Source organism: Canis lupus, chromosome 13, assembly GCF_011100685.1.
Source record: "Canis lupus familiaris isolate Mischka breed German Shepherd chromosome 13, alternate assembly UU_Cfam_GSD_1.0, whole genome shotgun sequence".
Classification (NCBI taxonomy): domain Eukaryota; kingdom Metazoa; phylum Chordata; class Mammalia; order Carnivora; family Canidae; genus Canis; species Canis lupus.
The window spans coordinates 41,921,965-41,936,490 of record NC_049234.1 but is presented as its reverse complement, the minus strand read 5'-3'; the positions used below and the strand labels follow the sequence as shown (position 1 = coordinate 41,936,490).

At 37.4% G+C, this 14,526-nt stretch overlaps 2 protein-coding genes across 3 annotated transcripts in view; one reads left to right on the top strand and one right to left on the bottom strand.

Annotated features, from left to right (window-relative positions):
- Positions 1-5,064, top strand: part of GNPDA2 (glucosamine-6-phosphate deaminase 2) — a 25,099-nt gene extending 20,035 nt beyond the window's left edge. The window contains exon 7 of one of the 2 annotated variants that reach the window (XM_038555985.1): positions 3,754-5,064. In XM_038555985.1, the coding sequence (XP_038411913.1) occupies positions 3,754-3,815 (62 nt within the window). In that variant the 3' untranslated portion in view covers positions 3,816-5,064. Of the gene's footprint in view, positions 1-534; positions 2,087-3,753 lie in introns of those variants that run through there. The other variant, XM_038555984.1, reaches the window with a different exon arrangement.
- Positions 4,002-14,526, bottom strand: part of GUF1 (GTP binding elongation factor GUF1) — a 25,377-nt gene continuing 14,852 nt past the window's right edge. Inside the window, exons 14-17 of the mRNA XM_038555983.1 lie at positions 11,533-11,634; positions 10,593-10,712; positions 8,750-8,786; positions 4,002-7,975 (exon numbers count right to left, since the gene is read on the bottom strand). Of these exons, the coding sequence (XP_038411911.1) occupies positions 7,838-7,975; positions 8,750-8,786; positions 10,593-10,712; positions 11,533-11,634 (397 nt within the window). The 3' untranslated portion in view covers positions 4,002-7,837. The remainder of the gene's footprint in view (positions 7,976-8,749; positions 8,787-10,592; positions 10,713-11,532; positions 11,635-14,526) is intronic.

Here is a 14,526-nt window from a genome sequence, read left to right as displayed (position 1 = left end):
TAGTTTAATGCCAGACATTCATTTAACTTTCCCATATTCTGGTACCAGCAATCCTCAGGTAAACCCCTGGTGCTCATCAGGATGTCCCTTTGGTTCCTGTCATAACATGTCTGCATTTCAGGGAAGTGACCGCTTCAGCTACACGGTAACAGCCGGTCCGCCGATGACCAGGCTCAGTTCTCCACGGCTTGTTCTTGGGGTGCGCAGGTCTCACCGCCCAGGGAGGCGGATGTTCTCGTAGTCCCATTTCCAGAGGCGTTCACAGGCCCAGTAGGGCCGCAGTCCCCAGGGCCGCAGGCTCCGCGCGGGCGGAGCTGGGGAGGGAGCCCGGGGGAGGGGAGGCCGCCTCTGGCCTCCCGGTGCTCGCTCAGGAGGAGGAAGGGACTCTGGCTAATGGTGGTTGAGCTTGTGTGGGTCGTTCTCACGCCGGGTAATTGCTGCCCGGGAGGCCCTAGGCAAAGGTTAAGGACAGCGTGAGACAGGAGGAGGGCAGGTGATTACATGTGCTTTGTTCTTTTTAATTCATCTGCCCAGATCTAAGCGGTTCTGAACTCTGTTGAGGTGTAGACCCTCCATGAGAGGAGCGCTGCTCTGCGGAGGCCGTTGTGTGTCCACTGTGGAGCTGCATGTATTCTGAAGAGGTTCGGGGTGTCCGCCCCAGTCAGGGTGCCTCCCTTCAGGACGGAGGAAAGTGGAGCAGAGACGCCGTTCTGGGCCACGTGCAGCCCCCACGGACGGCAGGTGCTTCGCTTCAGGGTAGAGTCCTGACTGTTCTAAACCCGCTCGGCGACCGGCGCAGGGTCGTACCCACGGACTTACCTACCACTTCAGGATGCACTGGAGGCCGTGACCCCTGTAGTCCCCCAGGGTCTACTCACGTTCCTACCCTTTCTTCGGTCGTCCCTAAAAAGTGCATGAAAGGGCTCTAATTCTGTAGGTCCTGAACTGCACCGCACCTCAAACAGTAGAAGTCATTGGAAGTTCATTTCAGGATATACCTTTTGGAAGCTAGAAGTAAATCACAGGAAAGCAGCCTAATATTTCATGTTTTATTCGGATTTGTTTGATTTTGCTGATTTTATATAAAGCCTGTGTTTCACGTCCTTGAGAATATATTTTCAGGACCTCATCATCATGGTGAACATTTTTTTTGTTTGTTTATTCCTTTGTAAGCCCTACTCCAGTAGCTTGAGACGGAGACCGAATGAGTTCAGATTGAGCCAAAACCTTAAAAGTGACGTTTAGGATCTATGACATTTAACATCTTCCAGCAACATGACAGGAAGTCTCCACATTTGAGTACTCAGAATTTATTTTTTTTTTTCTGTTAATGATTTAAGTAGCAATGTTTTGCTTCAATCGAATTCTTGTGTAAAAAATGTCAGTTTTACCTTAAGTCAATATAAATTCTTTATGTATCATCCAAAATGTAAGTAATAAAATTTTCAAAATAATTTCTAGTTTGGAAACAGCTTACATGTAAAAGTGACAGCCAATGTGTAAACTTGATAGAGTTGAATTTTTAATTATTCTGATGTTTTGTGTTTTCAAGCTCTAATGTATTATTTCCATGATCAGAGCTGTCAGCAAATGAGAGAGGAATTGTTTCAGGTAGAACGATCCTAATTCTAGAAGACGCAGGTCTTCTAAACCGAGTATCTAACATGACCATTGTGTGTGTCGTCCCCTCTCCTCCTGGGTGTCTCCAGTCCCCATTTTACTGCCCTACATACTGGTTGTTGAAATGGACCAGGCTTTTCAGTTAAATTCTGTTTTAAATAGTATTGGTTCTGTTCAGATGGATCATCTGGTAAATCATTTCCATTAGCAAGTATTTTTTTCTTTGCTATAAAAATTACCCTTAAATGTTTATTTTTGGTAAATATAAATTGTATTTTCCAGTTAGTGTCATTAGCCGAGAAAACAGGCTGAAGTGCCTTCAAGTACATAGTCTAACGTGGTGTCAGTTAAAGAAGTGTAAGAAGTATCTCTGTCTGAAAGTAGTTGACTCAGCATCATAAAAAGTGGACTGATTAAGTGATTTGAGAAACTTTCATGAAAATAAAAGCTTCACAAAGGGACTTAAGTTTTGCTCACTGCATTATTTCAGCATCTAGAAGTTTGCCTGGCACATTAGAGGCATTTGATAAATTGTGGGTAGTTGGACAGGTACGTGGATGAGAGAACAAAGGACTATGAAACCACCTGAGTCCACGCGCTGAATTATATACAGTCACCCTGTGGAGCCCAAAGGCTATTAAATAGTAGTTGAAGAAAACTTTTTGAGTTGAAAGGATGGAAAGCCCTAGAAAACAGATAGTAGCACTCAGGTTGGAAGGAAATAGCACAGGCAACATCACGGATGTAAGGAAGAGCGAACACAGGAGCAACAAAGTTCCTGTTAATAGACTAGAGAACAGTTAAAGTATATTGATAAAGTGGGGTTATGTTGTATTTTTTTAAGTTTATTTTTTTTTTTAAGTAATCTCTACACTCAACATGGGGCTTGAATTTACCAACCTTCAGGAGTGGCATGCTCTTCTGAGCCAGCAGGGCGACCCTGGGCTGCATTATACTTTTAAAAAGGGAACGTAGAAGTTAAGGTCAAAAAGGAAGACCAGGGGATCCCTGGGTGGCGCAGCAGTTTAGCGCCTGCCTTTGGCCCAGGGCGCGATCCTGGAGACCCGGGATCGAATCCCACATCGGGCTCCCAGTGCATGGAGCCTGCTTCTCCCTCTGCCTATGTCTCTGCCTCTCTCTCTGTGTGACTATTATAAATAAATAAAAATTAAAAAAAAAAAAAAAGAAGACCAGGAAAAAAAATACAAGTAAGTAAGTAAATAAATAAATAAATAGGAAAACCAGGGCTCCAATGTCGTGACTCTTCCCTTCTTTTGAGTCATGGACCATTATGAAAACCTGGTGAAGAGATGGTCCTCCGAACAAAACCCACACCTGCACTCACACTTGCATACAGAACTTTGTATATTAATGCAGGAAATTCAAAGACTCCTTGAACCATCTCAAGTTCTATTCTATCCTAAGAGTTGAGGCTATATTTGATTTCTGCTTCCAGTTGTCATCACTTTGGGAGTCAGAAATGATCCAGTATTAACTTATTTGCATACTAAGTTTAACTCTTTTGTTATGTTTAAATATGGAGTGTTCAACTTTTTTAATGACAACCTTGGTTTTTTTTTGTTTTTGCTTTTTTTGTTGTTGTTGTTGGTTGTTTTTAGCTTCCTTCAGTATAGTTTATTACCACCCCTGTTGTAAATACACGTCATTAGTAGTAAAAATAATTGCCAGATGAATGGATAGGGTAATACTTTGGAGAACTAAAGCTACCTTAGTTTAACAACAGTTCTGAGACCCTGGGCTGGAGGCTGGAAGAGAAGTGCCAGAGGATCAAACTTAACCAACTCATAGATGTAATTAAAATATATTAACCAAGTCAGTATTCAAATTTATTATTTCGTTGAAGCTTTGAAGGGAAGAACTGCTTCTACTCTTTAGGGATCTCTACTCATTCTAGATCTACAGCTTCATAAATAATTACAAATTGCTATTTGCTAGGTAGTTACAGCTAAACATTATGAAACATGTGTATCTGCATTTTTCAATAAAATTTATTTTCTATCAGATGGGAACCAATGTATTTATTGTATCTTATAAACTCTTCTATTTTCTAAGGTAAATGAGGTATAATTCAAAATTAAAAATAAAACTAGAATTGTGTTTTTCTTCTTTAAGGTTTAATGCATGTGCACAATAAACTTGTGGATCCACTATACAGTATGAAAGAAGGAAATTGAAGGAGATTGGAGCAAAACTCTGCTTGAATGAACAGAACACTTTTATAAGTAGTAGATGAATTTTCAGCTATGCAATATGCTAAAACATGGGAATTTTTTGAAGATCGTCATTTTTGAAGTCCAATATCTGTTAAACATTCCATATTTAGAATGTGTCCATTTTATACTAAGATTTAGGAGAAATAGTTGGCTCTCACAAACAGCTGTTTATTATAAAGTACAGAAGGCACAGAGCCACTCTGTAAAACATCACAGAAATGAAATGTTTAAAAGATTTCAAGTCATTTTACATACGAAGAATCTACACATCAAATATCGTTCGTATGAATCCGGTGGCTTTCTCAGAGTTTTATTTTTTAATTACATTAAGACACTCCAAGCCTTTCAGATATCTTAACAAGCATTGCAGACCTTTACTTTTGGAATGTAATCTTTGTATTTTCTGTACATTACACACAAGCTTTTCTGCACGTGGTTGCCTTAGTCATCTTTCTGCAGTAGCATCTGGACATCAAAAGTCCTGCTAGATATTGTTGGAACAGAAAATCTGAAGAGAGGACAGTGCCTAAAAGTACAGTTTACGTCCTTTGGGAAAGTCTGTATAAGTGCATGATTTTTGTGCACCACCTTCTTCTATAGCACTTTTTTACAAATGTGCTTTTATTTTTATTTAATGACTTGGGTTCATGCTTTTAATATAAGTATTTTGGCAATTATGAACTTTATACCTAGCAACACACTTAAATTCTTTTGAAGACAATTTTCTGATTGTTAAACTTCATAAATGATTAGCTTTATTCCTTATGTCTAAAAGGATTACATGAAGTATATATAAAAGGAATTACTGTAAACTTTGCCATTAACAACTTGCATCATTAAATTGCAAATAAGAGTATATTGTTTTCTATCTTTAACTCAAATAAAGCTTATAATAAACAAATGTTACCTAAATTTTATTTCCAGAAGTAAAAACGAATACATGTATCTGATATATTCCAACATTATTAGTAGTATTGATTCTGCATTTACTTTGTTTGTTGCCATCATGCATTTAGGAGATATAAGTTAAAAAGACAATAATTTTACCTATGATTTCTTAGACACTCCTTGGGCAGTAAAAAAATTCTCCCTTCAGCATATTTTGCATCTTACAAGCCCATCCAGAAGGATTACTTTAACTGAAATGTGATTGAAATGTATTTACAATTAAGTTCCTTGACATATTTAAATAACAAATAAAAATTAAAAATGAAACTGTTGGTATAAAATGTTCCTTTAATTCCAAATAATGTAGTTCTAATTGCCTGGTTATAAATGGTCTTTAAATGACTATTAAGTCATATCGTCTTCCAGTCACACAGCTGGTAATAAAGAACTGGCTACCGGGCAATGCCCTATTTATCTTAGGAAGTCACAGTGTGATCCTAAAAATGCTAAACATAACTTTTGGTGCATGATTCACTGTATTTCTGTGCTTTAAATGTGCTAGCTCAAACACAGTTGAGCAGATTTCCCATCACTACCCTTCATGTCAGGGGGCTAGTTGTAGGTCCAAGTGCCCGAGCTCCTCGGCAAACTGATCTCCGGTCACGCTAGTCCCTAGCTCAGAGGCTTCTGGATTTCCACACGGCAATGAAGCCTGGTAGCTAAGAACGGGTATGGTTTGGATTAAAAACAGCGAATCCCAGCTTTGTCAGTAACTGGCACTGGCCACGTGTTAAGTCTGCGCTGCCCGCCCAGGTGACAGATGGTGGTGGTACCTTGACGCCTGGGAGCTCAGGACGGCGGCTGTCACGTGGTATACACCCCAGAAGTGGTGGCTACTCGGGTCCTCGTGTAAATTACTGTAGTGTTGGCAAAAGTGTTAGTATTGGTCCTCGGGGAATATACTTAGCACACAACTCTAAATCATGAAAATCATCTGTCTGGGAGCGTGGTTCAGGGGGAGAACTTAAACTCCTACTACAAAGTCTGAAAACTACATTTATCACTACAAGTAAAACTGCTTCCTACAAAGTCAGGATAAAGGAAAGAGAACTAAATCTGTCCCAATTCTACACACGCTAATAGAGCACAAAGCTTTAACAGCAGAAACGTGGTCCATACTTAGTGCCAGGTACCAACTTACAACCCTCTCCTGACAGTCACAGAACAGAACATCCTGTCTTAGACGTGATCTGTAAATGCTCTTCTGGTTTCAAATATACCACACAAAATACAAATATTGTTATGAAATCTCCTATTTTAACTATTACAGCTAGGGGGGGATAGGGAAGGTACCCGAGATCAGAGGTAGGATGAAATCACGGGTTAACACAATTTTTTTCAAAGATTTTATTTATTTATTTGACACAGCACGCGCACAAGCAGGGGGAGCGGCAGGGAGAGGGCGAAGCAGGCTCAGGGAGCCTGATGTGGAGCTCGATCCCGGGGTCCTGGGATCATGACCTGAGCTGAAGGCAGACACTTCACCACTTAACCACCACTCAGGAGCCCCTTCTGTACACAATTTTAAGTAAATCCCACTATCTTATAGTTACAATATTCACAATGTAATTACCTTTGTATAAAATGCATTGTAGGGAAGCCTGGGCGGCTCAGGGATTGAGCATCTGCTTTCGGCTCAGGGTGTGGTCCCAGGGACCTGGGATCGAGTCCCACATCCGGCTCCCTGTACAGAGCCTGCTTCTCCCTCTGCCTGTGTCTCTCACAAATATTTTTTTAAAAATGCATTGATAATCTTATCTCTAAAAGACATTTACTTAATTCATTCAAGGTAGAGGACAAAATTCAATGGCTAAATTACGTATCTTCTGGTAATACAACCTGCCATCTGGTTTGTTCACTAACCGGGTGAATGGAGTGAAGAGTACATACATGCTTTGAAACATGACAGCCATTTACGGGTTGTGTGATATCCAGTAACTTAATACTTAAAGCTCAGTCTCAATTACAACATCTGGAAATAATTATTAAACTGCCATTAATAACAGCTGCTGCTAATACCAGACACCTATCACTTTGCACCAAATGTACCTTAATTATCAAAATTAAGACAGCCCCTATCCTTAATTTAGATGTGAATATAATAAACTCTTTCAGACATTTATAAAAATTTAAACAAAAACTAGACAGCACATGTCCAGCTAGTATGGTATTTGACTTTAATAACTGACTCGTGAGGCACCTGGGGGGCTCAGTGGTTGAGCGTCTGCCTTCAGCCCAGCGCGTGATCAGCCCGGGCGTGCCTCTCTGTGTCTCTCTGGAATAAAATCTTTAAAAAAAAATCACTGACTCCCTATAAATCTGATTTTATCCAGCTAACAACAAACTGATACTTAAGATGATTTTGAAAATACTTTATCTTAGGCTTGAACTAGATAGAATCTTAAGTATGCTGAGCCTCTTAGTGTAAGAAAAAAAATGTGTGAAAACAAAATAGTTAAAATTCACTCAGCACTTACTATTGTGTCATACTCTTCAGAGTATTTATTTTTTTAAAGATTTTATTTATCCATGAGAGACACAGAGAGAGACAAAGAGAGGGGGGGAGGGGGGCAGAGACACAGGCAGAGGGAGAAACAAGCTCCACGCAGGGATCCTGACGTGGGACTCGATCCCGGGTCTCCAGGATCAGGCCCTGGGCTGAAGGTGGCGCTAAACCACTGAGCCACCTGGGCTGCCCTCTTCTGAGTATTTTAAACATACTACCTGATACAATCTTCACAGCAGCCTTGGGAGGTAAATTACAGTATAATCCTGATTTCACTAAGGAGTAAAGTAATAATTTACCTTGGGGAGTGACTGGAATAGAAATTTAAAACCAGGCAATATGGTTTCAGAATCCAAGCTCATATCCTGCCACCTCTTCCTTTTCAAAGAGCTAATTGATTATTTAAACCTAAAAATACTGAAACCAACAAATTTTATACTTTTCATTCTGTTGTCAACATATAGATTACTAAGTAAAATGAAAAGATACACAAGTTTTAATTTATGAAAATTCATTTTTTTCCCCACAATTATTTATCAGATTGTGTTCTCAGGACTTTTATAAAAGCATCTTTTGGAACTTCAATGTTGCCAATTTTCCTCAGTTTTTTCTTTCCTTCTGCTTGTCTCTTCAAAAGTTTCATTTTTCGGGTAATATCACCACCATACTGAAAAATATTTTTAAAAATTGGAAGTCCAAATCACTCCACAGAAAATTAATCATGTAAGAGACATAATACGATTATAATGACCTTACAATTATTACCCACGAGGCAGACGTCTGCAAAGTCACCTTTCTAACCTCCTCCAGAGCAGATCATAATTTAACATCTTCTCAAAGAATGATAAAGACTTTTATTTTTTGGGTGGAGAGGTAGATCACGAGGAAACCCCATGACATGTTATCATGTCAAAAAGAATTATCAATCTTCTTACTGATTCCAGTCTTAAGATTCTGGATTATGTAGCTATAGACTAATAAACTCACACAGCCCTAAGTGTGCCAGTCCCTACAATAAAGATTTAGAAAAAGCATCTACCATTTATTTCTCATAAGTGAGTTAAGAACTATGAGACCACAAATTCAACAAAGCAACGTAGGAGAGGTGGATTTCAAACTGCCATACTCTTCACACTTAAGACACAGTCATTGTCTTCAAAATGTCTCCTCATAAATTACATCAATGACACATGTTATCCTGGTCGTAACCATTATACTTCACTGGGTAGTACTTCATATAAGGACATTTTTATAAAGATGGAAAAACAAGAATTTATCAAAATGAGTATGTTATCAGCCAAGCTGAGATTTACCTATTTAAAAGAAAACTAGAGATGAAATGGTTATTTAAAAAAAAAAAAACATGGAAACCGATTTATTTATGCGCCCTTTGATTTTAAACTCTTGAAATAAATATATTATTACAAAGTAGAATACATACACATTTTGCCAAAACGTTTTTCCTATAGGCTTTCACACTGTAAAAAAAAAAAAAAAAAAGGAGATTTACATAAAAATTACATAATTTCAACACTCTTTAAAAGAATTTTATTTTCAAAAACAATTTCCACTTTACTAAAGATTTAAATGATCATGCCATACTGAGTAAAACGGATATAAACAAATAATTAGGTAGCTCAAATGCTCTTGTATCTATTTTCATGTATTTGACATAAAAGAGAAAATGAATTCAACATGAATATCAACATAAATTTAAGAATAAAAAAAGGTCAAGGCTTGTGGGTAGTCTTGATTAGGCCAAATTCAATAGTATGATCTTAATTTTAAGAATTATACAAGGTCATGTCTGGCTCAGCCTAAAACTGTTCCTACCACTCACTACTACTTCCAAAAAGTTTAAACACGGTTATCATCACATTACCAGCTCTACCAAATATGCATTAAGACTGACTGGGAAATAATGTATTACTTTTGTAAAACCCTTTTCAGGGCAATATGAAATAATTCTAACAAATCCACCAAGCAAATGCAAGCTAATCTATTTCTATGGGTGTTTCTAAGAAATTTGGAAGAAATTTGAAAAAAGTTCCTTTTATATGTATTCCATAAGAAAAGATAAAAATCTATTTTTTTTCTGTAAGGATTCTTCTACCTCCACACGCTGAGGTTAGAGTCATTTGCTACTTTCAACTGCACCTTCCAGGATGTTCCCTGGTGATCCGTTCCAGTCTGCCTAAGCTCTGGATATTCATGCAACTCAAAACCATTAACTAAAGCAAAATCGTGCTAAGAAATGAAAGTCACTGCAAACATAGGCATAAAATTTATTCCAAAACTATGTAAAAACGGTGGTTGTAATTTCACCGTTACTGATACGTGTAGGTTTGGGTTTAAACTACACTAAATGGCAGTTTCCAGCAAAGGAACACTTCCGACTTCCCAGAAATCAAGGAAACATGATACAAGGTATTTCCTGCACTTAACTGTTACCGGTAGAGCAGCTTGTGTTCTGATTTATACATATCACATCTCTCATAAAAAAGACCAGGGTCCTACTTGAATCAGCCTATCTTCTATTTCTACTATATGTCACACAATCAATGTACAATGCAAAGCTCAACATATTAGCATTCCTCTGCCCGTCATCTTTCCGATTTCTAATTTGGCTACTTCTGAGAAGTGATATTAAGTGCTTTAAGTAAAAATCATAATTTAGGGGCCCTTGGATGGCTCAGCTGATCAAAAGTTAGGCTCAGGTCATGACCCTGGGGTCCTGCTCAGCGGGGAGCCTTTTCCTCTGCCTGAAGCTCTTCCAGCTTGTGCTCCCTCTCTGATAAACAAATAAAATCTTTAAAAAAAATAACTAATTTAGTTTTGTCTTTTGGAAGAGTAGCTCCAAAAGTTTTTTCTAAAGCTTAAAAAGTTTCAGTTGCTATTAGCTATACTTACCTAGGAAATTCAGTGGTCATGAAATAAAATGAGTGGAAATAAAGCAATTCTTCAAACCCATGTCCATTATATCAATAATTCTAAAAAATACCACTCAGTGTAATTTAAGTAAATAACAATTATTAAAATAATTTATATTTTAATATAAAATATTTTATATTTTAATATATTATTAAAATAACAGTGCAGTTTAAGTAAATAACAATTATCACTTAAGTGGAATTAAAATCAGATTAGTGTTTCTACAAGTAGGAATAAGGCTTAAACCAATGTGAAGTTAAATTTTTTAATATCACACTTCATAATATAGTTCTACTCCTATCATTTCCAACCATTTATTCTAAAACAGAAAACAAAAATAAATTTCAACTCACGTTTCTCTTGCAATGATTTTACTTCCAATAGCAGCTTGAATTGCTATCTCAAACAGCTGCCTAGGAAGAGAATCCTTAAGACGTTCACATATGACTTTGCCAACAGAGTGTGCTTTGTCTCTGAGAGAGAAAATGTAACTATTTACACATATCCTAAATACAAATATTTACAGTATTTTTCTAGTACATACACATAATAGATGTAAAGGTGATTTCTTAAAGAGGTTCAAATGGGAACTCAACTGCCATAAATATCCCTTACTTTGAATCATGACTTTTCTGATTGTAAAAATATACCTATTACAGGAAATGTAGGAAAACAAACCATTCTTGCTACCTTTCCCCTCACCATAGAAAGCCAATGTTAAACATTTTAGAATGTGTGTTAAACATATATATGTCCTTCCAGTTACTTTCCTGCATAAGTTTGTTATTTACAGTTTGAATCATAGCATATGTCTATTTTTTATTGAATAGGCATTTTAATGTCATTAATATTACTGTACAATATAATTTTAATACCTTAAGATTATTAAATAGGTGCTCCATTATTTATTTTTATCAATCTATTTGTTGAATATGTAGGATATTATATTTTTCATTATCAATTTATGAATATAAAATTTTTTTTTGTTTTCAATTTTAAATCTAACACAAAGTTTAAAACCATTTCTTCTACTTTGCCTTACCCTGATGTGGGAAACATTTCTTTCCATGACATTATTCTTTTTGGCTATTGTAATTCTATTCTTTCATATTTAACAGTTTGGAAAGAGAAGCATGGGAAAAGAATGGAAGGAAAAACTAGTACAAGGAAATTTAATTACTTTTAAGTGTTTAAACTGTAGCTCTCAAATAAAAATAAGCAAGCAATGATTAAATAAAAACATGTCAAAACTGGTTCCTTTCACATTCCATGATTAGTTTCTATTTAACTTACTTGTGTACAATAGTCACTAGCTCCTCTACAATATTTCCATTCAGTAGAATATCCATTTTTACAAGCTCTGCAGTCTGGTAGCCTGCATCTTCATAATCAAAACTAACAAGGAAAAACATCCAAGTGATAGATAAACATACTTCCCAAGAGACTATTATTTTTCTTTGCAAAGTAGATTTTTTCTACCCATTCCCATACCCCCCCACCCAAAGATATAACTTTCTATCAAAATATTAAATATACATTTCACATGAACAGATCTAGATGACCACAGTGAGGAAGTCCCTCAACGTTTTACATTTATGAAATGAAAGGCAAAAGCAAGAGGAAAATAAAATGGTAAGCAAGTCTAGGAAAATGGGACACTGAAGACAAATGTCACCTTCTTCCCAATGTTTCCTCCCAAGAGCTGGCGGGCTGTAGACAACAGCATATATTCATAGCTCATTCGCAGAGATTACGTGTGGGCTTCTGTTTAGCTTTCTATTACCAGTTAAATAAATACTATGCCCTGTTAAAGGGTCACTATAAATAAGACTTTCGGATTTCACCTACTACTCTTCAGTTTGAATCTTCACAGAGCTTTTTTGGGGATGAAATGAGTGAATACATGTAAAGCACTGAAACAGTACCTGATACAAAAAAAGTGTTCAGAACACAGCCTCGCAAGCAAATAGCACTTCATTAGCATCAGCTATTAAACAATATAGTCAAAGCTTAGAATGCTAATCAAAACAGGTTTAACTTACAAAACTGAAGTCTAGTGAGAAGGAAAACTTCATGCTTACATGTTTTTTCAATTATGGATTAGACATGTATGGCCTAAATTGTCTTAAATTTTAAAACAAACTGATGCCAGAGCACCTGGGTGGCTCCGTGGTTGATCAGCTGCCTTCAGCCCAGGTCGTGACCCCAGGGTCCTGGGATCGAGTCCCACATTGGAGCCTGTGTCTCCGTCTGACTCTGTCTCTGCCTCTCTGTTTCTCTCATGAATAAATAAAATATTTTTTAAAAAAAAGAACAACAACAAAAAAAAAACCCTGATGCCTAGAGCTGGAAATGTTTGGTTTCTAAGCTTTTATAGCAGGAAGGTCACAAGTTGATACTAATACTCTTTAAAGCCAGCCTACCTAAAGTTTTGCTAAAATCCTTTCTTTCTTCCAACAAACATTAGGAATTTACTATATGAAAGATATCTTAAGTACTACGCAGAACACGAAGATAAAATCTACACATAGGACCTAGATTTCACCTGTTGACAATGTTAAAATCTTGTGTGCTCCAAAATTTTAGAATTTCTTCACTCATTTTTTTCAAAGGAAACCATTATACAAATGTTGTCTGTGTTTCCAAGCTGGCTAAATGGAAACCTAAGCTCATTCAAAAGTTATTCATTCCAGTGTACAACACATTGAGGAATGCAGGAAACACATTTAGGAGTCTGAAAGGCTACCTGGGGGTTTAAGGACAAACAGCTCCATCAAACTTCTGACCCAGCAGCACAAGAGTCTTGAAACTTGGTCTAAGAGAAAATGTTCCTTATCTCAGTCCAGGAAGGCTGACTATGGTCACAGACTATGATGCATTTTTATTAAGTTAGGAACTGACTACTTAACAGAAAGATCCATCCTGAACATAAGAATCACATTAATCCTGGAAGCTGGCATTCTTTTATTGTTACAGAGTTCAAACTTAAGCATGCTCTCTCATTTACTCTGAAGTACTCTTAAGTTTCTAAGCTAAAAGATTTTAGGACCACTTAATTCATAAAGTGGTATCTAAATGCGAATATGACTGACAGACTTGGTTACAAATGTTTGTAAACATTTAGCTTAGTCATTGTTCTTTCAACTACAACTGCTTTTTTTTTAAATTTTTTTTTAATTTTTATTTATTTATGATAGTCACAGAGAGAGAGAGAGAGAGAGGCAGAGACACAGGCAGAGGGAGAAGCAGGCTCCATGCACCTGGGAGCCCGACATGGGATTCGATCCCTTGTCTCCAGGATCGCGCCCTGGGCCAAAGGCAGGTGCCAAACCGCTGCACCACCCAGGGATCCCCTACAACTGCTTTTTAACAACAATTCATCTTCCTCTAAATCCCACTGCCACTTATTTGCTTACGTTATCGGAAAGAAGACATGGGAGAAAAAAAAAGGGGTGACAAAGTAGAAAAACTAATTCCTCAACACAAACACAAAGGATACTCCTTTGTAAACAGTTAGGATGACTCTTTCATTATAAAAAGCTCATTTTATAAAGCTGAATTTCCAGGTCACTGTAGCCCAGTCTCTGAACACCGGAATTTTTCTTTGAATATTAATATTAAATATGCCTGCACATGTGTGCAGATGCACGTGTATTTTATAGATGGGAATGGTCATTTTCCCATCTACTTCCCCAGCATATTTCATATTTTCTTTATATTCTAATATATGCTATCCATTAACGTAAGATTTTAGGACACTGTGGGCAGCTAGAGTTATTTATCCCAACATAAAATACTCCCCAAATGCTATGTTTTGAGTTGTTACTTAGTATTACACCTTCCTCCACTTCTATCAGGCAGTTCCCCCCATGTACTCCTGGTTTTCATAATGTGGACCACTTATTCTGGAGAAGATCAAGGTATTAAAGTGCTCACAGATCCAGGGGCACACCTCACATTTTTTACAGACTAAATATGTACATCTGTTTTCCAAATATATTCTGGTGCTCCTAGGAATACAGAAGCACAAATACATTTCAAATGTGCCACTGAGACCACAGCAACTTTCTGAAATCACATATAATTTTTAACAGGGGAGTATACTCTTTCATGAAGAAGACACTATAACTTTTTTATTAAAAGAAGGGTTAAGGGGCAGCCAGGTGGCTCAGCGGTTTAGCGCCACCTTCAGCCCAGGGCGTGATCCTGGAGACCCGGGATCGAGTCCCACGTCAGGCTCCCTGCATGGAGCCTGTTCTCCCTCTGCCTGTGTCTCTGCCTCTCTGT